The sequence below is a fragment of the Ylistrum balloti genome, unplaced genomic scaffold (genome assembly GCF_031769215.1).
Source record: "Ylistrum balloti isolate Yb309-2 unplaced genomic scaffold, AGI_CSIRO_Ybal_v1 Utg369832, whole genome shotgun sequence".
In the NCBI taxonomy this organism is placed as follows: domain Eukaryota; kingdom Metazoa; phylum Mollusca; class Bivalvia; order Pectinida; family Pectinidae; genus Ylistrum; species Ylistrum balloti.
This window is the reverse complement of record NW_026781994.1, coordinates 422,721-436,386: the sequence shown is the minus strand read 5'-3', so window position 1 is coordinate 436,386 and position 13,666 is coordinate 422,721. Positions and strand designations below refer to the sequence as shown.

At 36.6% G+C, this 13,666-nt stretch overlaps 2 protein-coding genes across 2 annotated transcripts; one reads left to right on the top strand and one right to left on the bottom strand.

The window, feature by feature from the left end:
- Positions 1-970: 970 nt before the first annotated feature.
- Positions 971-9,403, bottom strand: LOC132545239 (RNA polymerase II-associated protein 3-like). Its single transcript, XM_060208916.1, has 10 exons — positions 9,175-9,403; positions 8,147-8,284; positions 7,704-7,823; positions 6,879-7,006; positions 6,313-6,505; positions 5,701-5,802; positions 4,738-5,208; positions 4,027-4,124; positions 2,867-2,961; positions 971-2,158 (listed from the first exon to the last, which is right to left on the bottom strand). The coding sequence occupies exons 1-10, from the start codon at positions 9,334-9,336 to the stop codon at positions 2,067-2,069; spliced, it is 1,599 nt and encodes a 532-aa protein (XP_060064899.1). The 5' UTR covers positions 9,337-9,403; the 3' UTR covers positions 971-2,066.
- Positions 9,404-13,171: 3,768 nt separating this feature from the next.
- LOC132545237 (transmembrane protein 229A-like) lies at positions 13,172-13,666 on the top strand. Its single transcript, XM_060208914.1, has one exon. The coding sequence runs from the start codon at positions 13,172-13,174 to the stop codon at positions 13,664-13,666; it is 495 nt and encodes a 164-aa protein (XP_060064897.1).

Sequence of the window (13,666 nt, the reverse complement as noted above, 5' to 3'; positions counted from 1 at the left end):
TCTTTTTTGAAAGTTTGTCATGCTTCAGCCAAATATCATTATTCTAGGCTTCTTGGTTTTTGAGAATTTCTTCAAAGGGAAAAATTGGTGCTGGATAGACAATGGGTGCCAAACTACTACAAGGGGCCCAAGGGCCTTAACAGTCACCATAGTTACAAGGCTTCTTGTAACATGTCATAGAAATAATCTTATTGGAAAAAGTAAGATAATGTAAACTACATTGTACACATGACACAAATGTAAACTTTGCATAACAGTAACTAATGTCTTATGCTATGGGATCTAACCAAGTTTGAACTAAAAGAAACTGCACCCAAAAATGTAATTTTCCTATGTAAAGTCTTCCATCCATGAACAGTGTTAAATAGATTCAATTATATATGGGTATCGAGACAATCTTTGACATTTGAGTCATTTTGACCCCTTAGGCCTTCTTGCCCATGGGGGTCAGCCAGGATCATCATGTTTATATCTTCAAACTATCAACTTAAACTAATAATGCTAACCATGTTTAAACTATTTTCAACAGAAAGAAAACAAGTTATGCTCAAAAATGTCACATTTCCATTATAAACTATAGTAAACTTTACCCCCTCCAAAAGGGGAAATGCAAGACCCTGGATTGATGAAGTTCACAATTTTGGCAAAATACCCTAAGACACTTCCATCCATGAAGAGTATTTAGTTCTACTTCAACTGGGAATGGAGAAGATTTTTGAAGATTTTATCAATTTGACCCTTTTTGGCCCCACTCCTCAGGCCCTTGGGGAGAGGACCCTATAATTTACAAATTTGGTGCTCATTTGGCCATGGAAGGTTTTCTGCAAAATTTTGTTGTAACCAGTTCTAGAGTTTTCCTGAATGAGTCGAAAATTTTACAAGTTAATGATGCATGACGCCAGACGAAAGTGCAATCGCAATAGGTCACCAGAAGACTCTGATGACCTAAAAACAGAAAAAAACAATGTCAACAAGTTTCAATAGGTTTTATTATGACAAAATACAAACAGCATAATATTATGATGTCAGGAAAGTTATGTCCATATATCACATTGAATAATATCCAATTCCATGTCCCAATCTCCACTCCAAACACATAAATGTTGATTGCATATGAGATTTGTAGACTCCACAGAACTTGTCATTTCCTTATTAATTGAATGTTCCTTTTCAATATTTTTTATATTGATTAACATTAGGTAATGCAAAAAGATGTATGTGTTTCTAGTGACTTGTTAGAAAAATTAAGGGTAGGTAGATGGGCAAATTTTTTATTCTAACAAATAATTTTATGTGGTTTACCTGGTATATTGGATAGATCTTGACTTCAAAAATGCTTCTTTCAAATTGCCTTGAAAAGTTTGTCACAAAAAATAGCATAGATAAGGTTAATAGAAACAGAAGTGCTTTTCATTTGGCCTTACAAAACTGAGACTAACTGCTGCAGGTATCCAAAACACTCCATTTCCTCCTTCCACCAATCTCCACCACCCTACATCATAAACTTAGTTCTCCTAAGTAAACAAAGGGCTATAATTCTAGAAGGTTGGGTCATAATGGCACTCTTGAAAAAATATTTTTGCTTTTTTTTTTAATAGCATTACTTTGCTGATCAAGATAGAGGTGTGTAGTGGTTCTAAAAGTTTAATGAAACAGAAATACCAGGAGGAAAATCAGATTGGTACCAGGTGCCCTGTAAGTGATAAAATGTAAGTGTGATGCCCTTAAAAATGTGCTTTACAGTGGACAAGGGGCCATACCTCAATAAAGCTAATCATGTTACTGGTCAGTCTAGTCCATGGCCATTCCCAGGTAGGCCACTCAACGTCTAGAAAAGTGATATAATATAGCATCTGCCAAACTGAGAGACTGAGAGATGGAATGCAAATGGCAGGAACTATTAACAATGCGATAAACTCTAAAAGAATAAATTTGAACACGGATATTTCAATGCAAATAAAATGAACAATAATTTGTTCTCTTGCATGAAACATAAACAATTCCAGTTATCACAGAAAGGTGATGTATGAACTAGATCTGACATCCTTCCATCAATAGGTAGTGGGTCAGCTCACTTGGTATTTCTTCTTCAGTTTTTCAATGTCTGCATCAGAAGCATATCCTCCCTTCTTTACACTCTCAAACAATTCTTTTATAACTGTGGACAAAGTAACATACGATTCAGTTTTTCATAATGAAGGAGTTTATTATAAACAATTAAATATGGTAACTGTGGGGAAAACACAAACCGAACATAGCTTTTTAAGTATACACAAAAGTAGTTTACTGTACATATACACACAGAGGTCACTAAAGTAGTACACTGTATATATACACACAGAGGTCACTATAGTAGTCTACTGTATACATACACACAGAGGTCACTAAAGTAGTCTACTGTGTGTATACACACAGAGGTCACCAAAGTAACTCACTGTATACATACACACAGAGGTCACTATAGTAGTCTACTGTATACATACACACAGAGGTCACTAAAGTAGTCTGCTGTATATATACACACAGAGGTCACTAAAGTAGTCTACTGTATATATACACACAGAGGTCACTATAGTAGTCTACTGTATATATACACACAGAGGTCACTATAGTAGTCTACTGTATATATACACACAGAGGTCACTATAGTAGTCTACTGTATATATACACACAGAGGTCACAGAGGTCACTAAAGTAGTCTATTATATACATACACAGGAATTCACTGTATACACATGCATGCACACAGAGGTCACTAAAGTAGTCTACTGCATACACACAGAGGTCATCAAAGTGATTCACTGTATACACATGCATGCACACAGAGGTCATCAAACCAATTTTGCACAATTAGTAGTTTACTTACCTTGTTGGTCCTTCCGAGAGAAAAACATGACAGTCATGTCAAACCGTTTAACACCACAGAGGTGACATAGGTGAGGATACACATTGATACCATCACTACAAAAAGAAATAAATAATAATGAAATTTCCAAATACATAAAAATGTTATTGGTCTCATGACATGATGAAAGATAAAGTTAATTAAGTGTTACCACTGAGAATTTAGATATATCAGAATCAATTTGAGACAGGGTCTCAATGACAACTTCACTAAAGAACATATGGGAGGTCTGTGTCACATGCTATAGAGAACAATTGGGGGGAAATGTCTTGACCAAGGACGAAAAAACATCAGCAAAGACCAGTCCATTTCTCAGTTCCCCGAAGAATCACACACCACTACAGAAAGGCAGCATCAGACTACACACCTCAAATCTCTATCCAGGAAACAAAAACCATCACAGGATGGTAGTAATTTCACCCAAAAAGACAAACTGGTGTTGAGCATTGAACCACACACCTCGGATCATCACCTGGGAAACACAAACCTCCACAGGAAGGGATCATCAAACCACATACCTCGGATCTTCACCTGGGAAATATAAACCTCCCAAGGTAGGGATCAAATCACACACCTCGGACCTTCACCTGGGAAATACAAACCACCCCAGGTAGGGATCAAACCACACACCTCAGATCACCACCTGGAAAATGCAAGCCTCCACAGGAAGGAGATCATTGAACCAAACACCTCGGATCTTCACCTGGGAAACACAAACCTCCACAGGAAGGGATCATTGAACCACACACCTCAGATCTTCACCTAGGAAATATAAACTTCCCCAGGTAGGGATCAAACCACACACCTCAGATCACCACCTGGAAAATGCAAGCCTCCACAAGAAGGAGATCATTGAACCAAACACCTCGGATCTTCACCTGGGAAACACAAACCTCCACAGGAAGGGATCATTGAACCACACACCTCAGATCTTCACCTGGGAAACACAAACCTCCACAGGAAGGGATCATTGAACCACACACCTCAGATCTTCACCTGAGATTGTAAAGACCAATACTATACCAACTGAGATACAAATGCTATCATAGCGCCCAACCTTAATGGCCAAGCAGGGCAGCGGGATACACATAGCATATAATATAATAATTTTTTTTGCTTACCGGAGAAAATACTGTTGAAATACTGTTAACATCTTGAGTAAAATTTCAGCATCTAAGGCTTCACCAAACAAATTAAAGTAGCTGCTTGGATCAATTGGCTGTAACAAAAAGACATTTTAAGAAGTTTATAGAATAATAGACAATATTGGTTACTTTTGAAGATAACCTATCTGAAATCTTACCAATACCTATGAATCAATATAATTAGTCTACAAATAAGTATGAAGCACGACTACGGCCACATGATTTGATCAATTATCTAATCTTTTTCTGCGTAACAGTGGTATTATTTATTTTAATGCCTTCAATAGGAATCAAAGCCTGAACTGTTGGTTTACATGTCTAACACTCAAACAATCAAGCTAAAGAAAACATGACTCCATCCGAATAGCATATATTGGCTAGTATTTCTTAAGGTGAAATACATACCCTATGTACAAATGTATTGGTAAATCAATATTTTATAACACTTAAGTTATTGAAAGTATATATCAAAGCTGTGCTCACTCTTGATTTATCGTCAAATAATTATTGAGCAAGATCGTAAGTCTGACCCTACTGTCTCATAATTTACCAGTAATCACCTTTGATAAAAACAAAACAAAGGTCAAAGGTTATAGAATTATCTTCATCTGTATAACTTTCTTACTTGGTAAATCATGTCTCAAATACTTAAACCTGACAATGGAGATGTCGTGTTCTTTCACTGACCTTAATATACATGTAGAACTGTTCCAGGTCATTTTTCAACATTTTGTATCCTGACTGGAACTGGAAAGAAGATTGTGGTGTTTGCAAGCCTCTTGGTGACACAGATTCACTTCCTCTGTCACGGGGACTATCAGCAGAATTAACTTTCTGAGATGTCTTCTCAGCAGTTTTCTCCATTTTCACTTTTTCTGATAAATCCAGAGAAAGATCATTAGTATTGTTTGTTAACTCTTCAATCATAACAGTACTACTCTTGTTGTCAGGACTTGGGGACACAGATTGAATGAGGCTAGAATGTTCTTCAACAGGAGTTGGGTTGCTTGAGGTAAATTTGTCAAACATGACTTCATCCCTTGCGGTGATGATTTTTTTTGCTTCACTCTGTCCTTCCTTGACTTTGTGAATGGCAGACCTTCTCTCCAAGTCCTCCTCCATCCCTACCTCTTCAATGTGTATCCTCCTCAACCGTTTCTACAGATATAGGAGAAAAGATACATTGATGTCTTTGAACTTTTTGATACAACTGTATTGCAAATTATATCATGCCATAAAATTATATACATGTATATCATCATATATCAACATATAACTTTATCATAAAACACCCAGAAATAATGTCACCTAAGATGTAATTAAATGTAACATATTGTACTTACAACTGTCCCTCACTATAACATACAATACAAACTGAAATCCATCTATCATAACACTCTACTTTTTTTACTCACTACTTTAAAAAAAGGTGACACTATATCATAGTATTTTTTCACATAAATTTCATACACATGTATTATTTATTTGCTTAATTCTACTTTTTAACTTCCGTTTATTTAAGTCTTTGAACTTTGAACTTAAGTACCGAATTGTGAAGTAAAACTCTGTTCAAGCCAACAGAAATAAAACTAAATGTTTTAAGAAATGGCCAGTGTTCATTTATAAGAGCCATTTTTTTAACATACAGACCTGGGAGCGTTCGTGTGGTGGTTTAGAGATGGGCCTGACCAGACCAGCATCAGGTGTAGTCACTGTTTGTACCTGACTCACCATCTTTTCCTTCAGGATCTCCTGTAAATTAAACGGGACACAATATACTGGCCATATAACATACCAAGCAAATGAATATCATTAATTAGACATAAATAGGGAAGTGACACAGTGACAAAGGGTAGGACTCTACTAGTACAATGTACACTGTAGCCAGTGTTTCTGAATGTAAAATTAAATACTGAGATAAAATCTACTGTTAAAACATATATACCACGTATAACAACATTTTACCTCATCTTTGTAACAGTGTTACCCTTTGTTTAAAACTAGGGATGTCAATGTATATTTGAATAGTTGTTGATTACATTGTTGTTTATTTGACAATATTAGTTTTCCTACCTCTAAATCTTTTGTTTTAATTGGTTTTCAATTTATGGCCTCGGGTGTCATACACCCTCGGGATACAGGACACCTTCGGGTAAATAGAAACATTCATATTTCCCAGTAACCTGGGTCATGGGTCATAAATGTATTAATATTTTTCCCTATTCTGAATTTTTACACCAATCCAGTCCTGATTCAACACACCTTTTCTATCTTCTCAATTTCTAACTTGGCTTTTTTATTCTCGGGTTCCAATAATAAAACCTTCTCAAATGTTTCCTTGGCCTGTGCATATTTTTTTAGACCAATCCTGGCGGAGCCGAGTCTCAGATGAGCCTTGGTATACAGAGGGTCCAGTGCTAGTGCTGTCAGACAGTCAGTTTCTGCTGAGGCAAACCTGCAAATTAACAACAATTTAATATGAAAATCTATTTACATATTGTATTTACAATAAGCACTCTAGATGAACAGATATCTCTGCCATAGCACTACTGCAAACTTACCAATCAACCAATCAAGTGACTTTCATGAACTTTTTTACAGTCAGAAAAAAGGTTGTTTCTGCGTAAAACAGAGTCTACCTCTTTATTTCCTTTAGAAAAAACACTTAAGAATATTTTCAAACATTTTCTCTACGAACAGACTACAGAAATATTGCATACAAGTATCTAGATAGTTGAACGGCCAGTCAGATGCTTTGGCTTGACATTAAAACAGGACCAAAAATCTCCATCGACCAACACAACATCAGAGACCAGTAGTTGACTTACTTATCTTGTTTCAGAAGTGCCATGGCCCTGTTGGCTGGAAGGAGTGGGTTACAGGCATCAAGGAGCATCCCACGACTATAGGCCTCAATCGCATTAGCATAGTCTTCTTTCTTGAAAAACTCATTACCCTAAAAATAAAAATGTTGGAGTAACATCCTTCCCAGTGCTTAATCAATGTGACTATACTTGACAGGACAAGTCAGTGTTTGTCATTTGAAAGGAGAACATGTAAAATGAAGATAGTGCGATCAACCATTGGAACTCCTTGTCACATCATGTCGTTCCACCACCAAAACTGAAATCTTCTGGGGACAACCATGGAATTGATAGGGACCTTTTACTGTCTGGAAACATCTGATCTAGATGTACAACACAATCTCACTATTAAGACCACTTGGGGACTGGACAAAAAATGGTCTTACTAGCAGCATGGTGTGAATAGCAAGTATGACCAAGCATGACCACTTTTGTCGGATAAATGGCAAATGTACATTGCGGAATACACACTAGATTTTCATGACTAGTCAGAGGTCTGATCAGTGAGGTGAAATTCAATGCAAAACTGGTCTTCAGGATTTTTAAAAACTGATCTTAGTTGCAAATTGGCTGCAACAGTGAGGGGTTTTTAATAGTATATGATACAAAGACATGTAAAGGATTTTTAGGACTTAAATGGAGTGGTCTTAATAGTGAGATGGTCTTACTCTTAAGGTGCTGAACAGAGTCCAGTGCAATTATATATCTCTAAATTGTATGAATTATATGATCAAGTAATTTCTGTAATCAATGAGAACATCATGTGTACACACATCTTAGTATTCCTACCCTGTCCTTTTCAAGAATAGCTTGTTGTTTTTTCCTTTCAACCTCCCACTCTTCATCTGTCTCATATTCAGATGATTCTGCAGACTGTTTTTCATCATCTGCTTCATCACAAAGCTTGTCCTGTAACAAATTATCTCTGTTGTTTTATCCATAAGTAATTTTTATCTAAAACAACATTTAATATGAAATTGATCATTTGAAATATCAACTTTTATACAACAATGCAAGATAATGGATATTCTAATGAAATGAATATTCGAATGGAGTATGTTAAACATTTTGAAATTCATTTTTCACATTGAAACTTTAAAAACACAGTTCTAAGTAAAGAACAGAGACATAAAACAATTCAAATAATTCATAATGTTGTAACTTTTCGACCTGATCTTAAGACTGACACAGGCACTTGGTGAGGTAACAGAATGAATCATTTTTGAACTTACATAATCAAGTTTGTCCCAAGCTCTGAAATCATAGCCACTGAGTTTTTTCTTCTCTTTTCCTTTTTTCTGGTCTTCTCCAGATTTTACTTTCTTTTTTCTTTTTTTCTTGTCCAAACTATTTCTCACTGGTGGAAGTTTCTGAAATAAAAAGAAAGCAATTCATTTACCTTATACCTATAGCTAGTTTGTTTTTTTTGCAAACACAGGAATCTGACCTGTATCGCATCTTACAATATTCCAGGTGGAGAAAATCACATTTGCATGTAATATGCTAACTAGCTTATTACACTGTTTCTATGTTAGTTGGCATATGGATTTGTTACTTAAAAAATCAAAAATTGCTTTTGCTTCTCACAAAAACAGCTATTGCAAAACATTATTATAAGTTGCATTATTTTCATACAAGTTAATTAATCTTTAACTAAAACATGTTTACTGAAATTGCTTCCTACTTAGGAGCATGACATAACGATCACAGTGTCAGAAACTATACTATCCTAACAAAGGCTATATAGGCCAGAAGTACTGCATCTTTTTCGTTACTATCCCATGCATATGCAATAATTTTCATTTTTAAAGATGAAGTTTTTATGAGACTTGGGCAAACAAACTGAAAAAAAAAGCGAAATTCAAAGTGATTTTGGCTACTTTTAGTAAGAAATGTACATTGCAATCGGCTAGTATGTGTATTATTTGCAAAATTTAAGGTTATCCTCGACCTGATATTGGGATTAGTTTTATCGTAACATCTAGAAAAATTGTGGCTAAACCCTGACGCTGATCTTAGATTTTAACCGAAAGAAACATAGTTTTACATATCTGGTTCAGGTTGGTATATATTGAACCCAAACATGAACTCTCCTTCATTTCTTAGTTGATCTTGACACTACAATACTTTTCATTGACATTACCGACTACAGAATGTCAAGAAGTACCAAACATTATTACGGATATGAGTTCGTGGGTATAACATTGAACTTTGTCACTTTCATTAAGTATAAAGTTATATTACTGAAAATAGCTCTTACAGGCTGTTCTAGATTTTTCCCCTTCTTAAGCATTTCATCTTTTTTCTTCACGTCCTTTTCCCATTTGTCCATATCCCGAAGAAAATCGCCTAAGTCCGCTTGACTCTCCCTGACTTGTTTTTGCAGAGTCAACATCTTCTCTTCATTCGCTGACACATTCATTTTGTAGCTACGACGAGTCTGTTTGTCTTCAAAATAAGTGTTTGGGTTCCAAAATGCACGTTTGGTCTACTCAATGGGCGCAGACATGTTGGATTTGGAATCCGGAAGTTGTATAGTGTGCATGTCAATTAACCTTTGACCGAATCCAATGTAAATATCAGAATATTTCTAAAATTGATCGAAGTCCTAGGTATCTAAGTTACCTGGCTCTGCCCATGAACCTGTTCAGTCAGCTCGTGACGCAGAAAATATATTGAATATAAGGTAAGCTGGCAAATAACTTATCTATTGGAATGACAATGCATTGTGTCGGTGCACCCATGTCACAAAGGCGAATAATATATCGACATGCTGTAGATCATTTAATGGTATTTTTAGTTGAGTTTCCAACAATTAAACCGTGCTGTGGCATACCTCATCTGGCTCTTATATAGATATTTTGACAAACACGTGTATAGAGGTCTGGTAAGGATCCAAACCAGACCTGTCCGCCTTATAATGTCTAGTCGTCGGAGATTTATTGGAGTTATGACAAGATTTAACTTGCATAATGCATATTATGTAATATTAATTGTGTACTTCTCATTGTGTAAAACCGATATGAATGCAGCACGTTCCATCTAGTACATGCATTAATTTGATTTTTAATTAGCTTTAAATTGCCTGGAAATGTGCGGTATTGTTTGTTTGTTTATGTTTGTTTGTTTGTTTGTTTTCAAACACTTTTAATACTAAAAATATTTACGGGAAATAGTCCATAGTTCATAAATAAACAAATCAAATATTGTGTAGATACGAAATCAAATGCATTGAGGTTACACAACGAGTGCTTGTTATAGATATACATATATATATGTGTGTTTTTTTTTGTTTTGTTGTTTTTTATTATTTTTTACTTTTTTTTAACTTTTTACTCTCGTTTGTTATTTTTCTGAAGTTACAAATAACTAACTCAATCGAAAGAATACCATACAGCCACTCGTTGCGTTACCTCTTTTCTATTCATGCCTAGGAAAATGACCAGAGCGGCTGACAAATCGACGTTAACTTTCTTATCAAAATATCGACGACATACTCCATTGTCTTACATCTGTTAAAATGCGTTCTGTTATAGTTGGAGTATACACGAGTTTATCCAGGAAAGTTTGCATTCCTCCTAATAAATGACGTCTTCTACTTTTACGGATAATTCACCCAACCGTATTAACCAACGGCGTGAACTTTGATGGAAATTTTGACAGCCATTCAGTATCAAACGACGTCAATATGTCCCCGGAAAACTTATCAACTTCGATATCAAAAATCGTTAATATGTCTCCGGAAAATTTGTCAGTCCTGATATCAAAAGACGCCAATGCGTCCCGAAAAAATTGTCAATCCCGCTATAAATATTTATGTGTTTCGGAAATTTTGCCAACCACTTATTTCAAACGACGTCGATATGGCCTCCGGAAGATTTGCCGATCCCCGTTTCCAAACGACGCTAATACATGTCTGTCATGCGGAAATTTTGCCAAACAAGGGGAAATTGACAAAAATTACTTAAGAACGGCTGAGAAGTTAGCAACCTCTGACAAACGTAACGTAAATAACGAATGTTACCTCACATCACAGATTTTCTACACGTTTTAGTGATAGTATTTCAAGTACACGCAAAGCTGCAGAACATGACAGACCTGTTCAACTGGAATCGTTATTGAAAATGACATACCAAAGGCCTATAGCCATATCATCTGTGTGTGTGTGTGTGTGGTTTTTTTTTTTTTTTTTTTTTTTTCACCTTTATTACAAGCATACTCGGGTATATCGTAGCCCAACCCGCCATGTCTGGTTTGAATACAACGAGTGTTATTGTAGTACGTCATATGGCTAGATATATGTTCCACCGGATGTATTTGTCATAAGACAAACGCAAATGATTACAATTTCAGACTAGTTTGTTCCCATGCGTGGAAGTTCGAGATTAGCTAGGCTGTAGTAATATGTTCGCTCCGTATACACCCAGGACTACCTCTGTGCACTCATTTGAACGACGGTAACATATTCAAGCAAAACACACTCGTACCATAAGGTACGTTTCAATATATCGGAGTCTCGATCTAGGCGTCACACATACTGAACATGTTACTGAAGTATTACACAATGGCTCGTTTTGAAGGGCGCCTGATATACACGTGATCATGTTAGTCCTTGAAATCGATCTACACGTTCCAGTATAATGTAAATCTAGACATTACAGTGTCATCGATGTGGAGCCACGTTCTGGCCACGTGCTAGTCTCTCAAGATTTAGTTATCCCACAGTAAAATATTCTCGATTTTATAGAAACCTGAGTACGTACTGAAAAGTGAACTCTGTGCACGTATATATATATTTGCAGAAGGTATTTTGAGATTGCAGGAAATGACGTAATCAGAAAATGTGTTGTGCCTCAAAATGAAATGTCAGTTTTAGAAGGGGACTTAGATCTAGAGCCGTACTTAGTGTGTATTCTCTCGTGATAAAAGGTATACTACACAATATGTATATGTGTGCAAATTTGATATATTTGGTCCTATCTCGAGCCCTACACTGAGAGTAGGTAGTGTGGATAGCCAGATGTGTGATGTCCTTCAAATACATAATGCATAGCTTAAACCAGGTGTAACGCTAATATTTCCTTGTGACACGCTTCTTTGACAAATCATAATTGTTTATGTTATACGGGAGGTACACGCGTCCCGTCCCGAAACAACACCATCGATTTGTAGATTTTTAAAGGAATTTTTATTTAACCATAAAAATTTACACTTTGATGCTATGGTAATAGTCACAATATTTCAGAGAAATATGTTTAAGAATAGGCCTGTAGGAGCGGAGGGATGGGTGTGGGGGAGGAGGGGGTTAATGTATTGCACTTTCGTGGGATGCGTTCGAGACTCTGTCCGGAACGTCCAGAACATCACAAACAACGAGAGACTATCCCCAGAAAGCTATTCTTGAACTGTCCCCACTGTGTCCGTGGAAATCGGTGGTGCAAACTTTCAATGTAAATACTGCGATTTAAAATTTCGCCTACTTGCGGCGACAATGTAAGTCAAATGTTATGATATAAACGTACCGATATGCATTTTTCGTTCAAGAGGTACTGTGATGAATGATATAGCGATTTGTCGAATTGGGCTCGATACTATGACTGATCACGGGTATAGTGTTACCATTGTACGACGTCACTCCGTCATGAACGGATTCAGACATCAAGTTGTACCCTGATGTAGCTACGTTTATATGATAATTATACTGTACCCGTAAAATTTTTATTATGTTATTTCCAATCAATTTCTGTTCTAGCCGCCGTCATTTCACTTCGAATTTTTTAGATTAAAATCAACTCACAAAAATGGTTAGACTAATGCTGGAGAACCTTGCATAACTCCGTTTTTGACATTTGAGAAACAAACAGTTCAGTTTTATTTCATGAAAATGGCAGCACCCGTGGTCCTTGGGTGACGTTTTATTAACTGAAGTAAAAAGGGCATTGGGATCGATGACAAAGCTGTACAACTGGACATTACTAACGTTTTGAAAAGAAAGCGCAATCCTAGATGTAAACTAAAGTAAACACAAGGAAAGGGTGCAAGGAGAAGAAAACGATGCATTCCGGAAGTGTAGAGTGTTTTGCTACATCGACAATACTCGTCATGCGAATCAGGGTCTAATTCAAGTATGTCACGTTCTCGCATTAACAACGAAAAAATCGGACACACTAATCGGAGTAGGGAACAATATGACTAATGTATGGTGCTTAAGAATTCAATAAACATATATCGTTTGTCATTGTTTTTTCTTCCAGGAGATGACAACCCTTCAGACCCGTCAGAAGGCCGTACCGGCATGGGCTCGATTCTATTTCTATGGGATGCACGGTCTTTTAGATGAAATTGTGTTCACAGCACTCTTCGACATGGTGTTCGAACCCGGCGGAAACAAGTCGTTAAAGGGTCATTCAAGTATTTTCTCCTTCTTCATATACGGTAGCTGTTCGTTCCTTGTTGAACAGTATGTGTTTCTGTTGCTAAAGCATCGTGTGCCTAGATACATCCGTTTGATTCCATATCTGTGTATACTCTACACCTGGGAGTTCTCCACTGGCCTCATGCTACGTCAGTTTGGGGCGTGTTCTTGGGACTACAGTCACTACAAGTACAACTTTATGGGCCTGGTCACGCTGGAGTATGCTCCCTGTTGGCTCGTTCTGTGCTTCTTGCAAGACGTGCTTTTTGAGTATTTACTCAGTCTTTCCATTAACACCGAGGTGGATGTTGATAGAAAAGAAAAGAAAAACAGTTGA

Bases quoted from the DNA above. Each gene is read 5' to 3' on its own strand.
- LOC132545239 (XM_060208916.1), bottom strand. From the start codon at position 9,336: ATGAATGTGTCAGCGAATGAAGAGAAGATGTTGACTCTGCAAAAACAA. The intron at 5,209-5,700 runs GTCTGTATGTTA...CTATATCTGTAG, and splicing joins CACCACACGAACGCTCCCAG to AAACGGTTGAGGAGGATACA. The intron at 2,159-2,866 runs GTAAGTAAACTA...CTTTGTCCACAG, and splicing joins CTCTCGGAAGGACCAACAAG to TTATAAAAGAATTGTTTGAG.
- LOC132545237 (XM_060208914.1), top strand. From the start codon at position 13,172: ATGACAACCCTTCAGACCCGTCAGAAGGCCGTACCGGCATGGGCTCGA.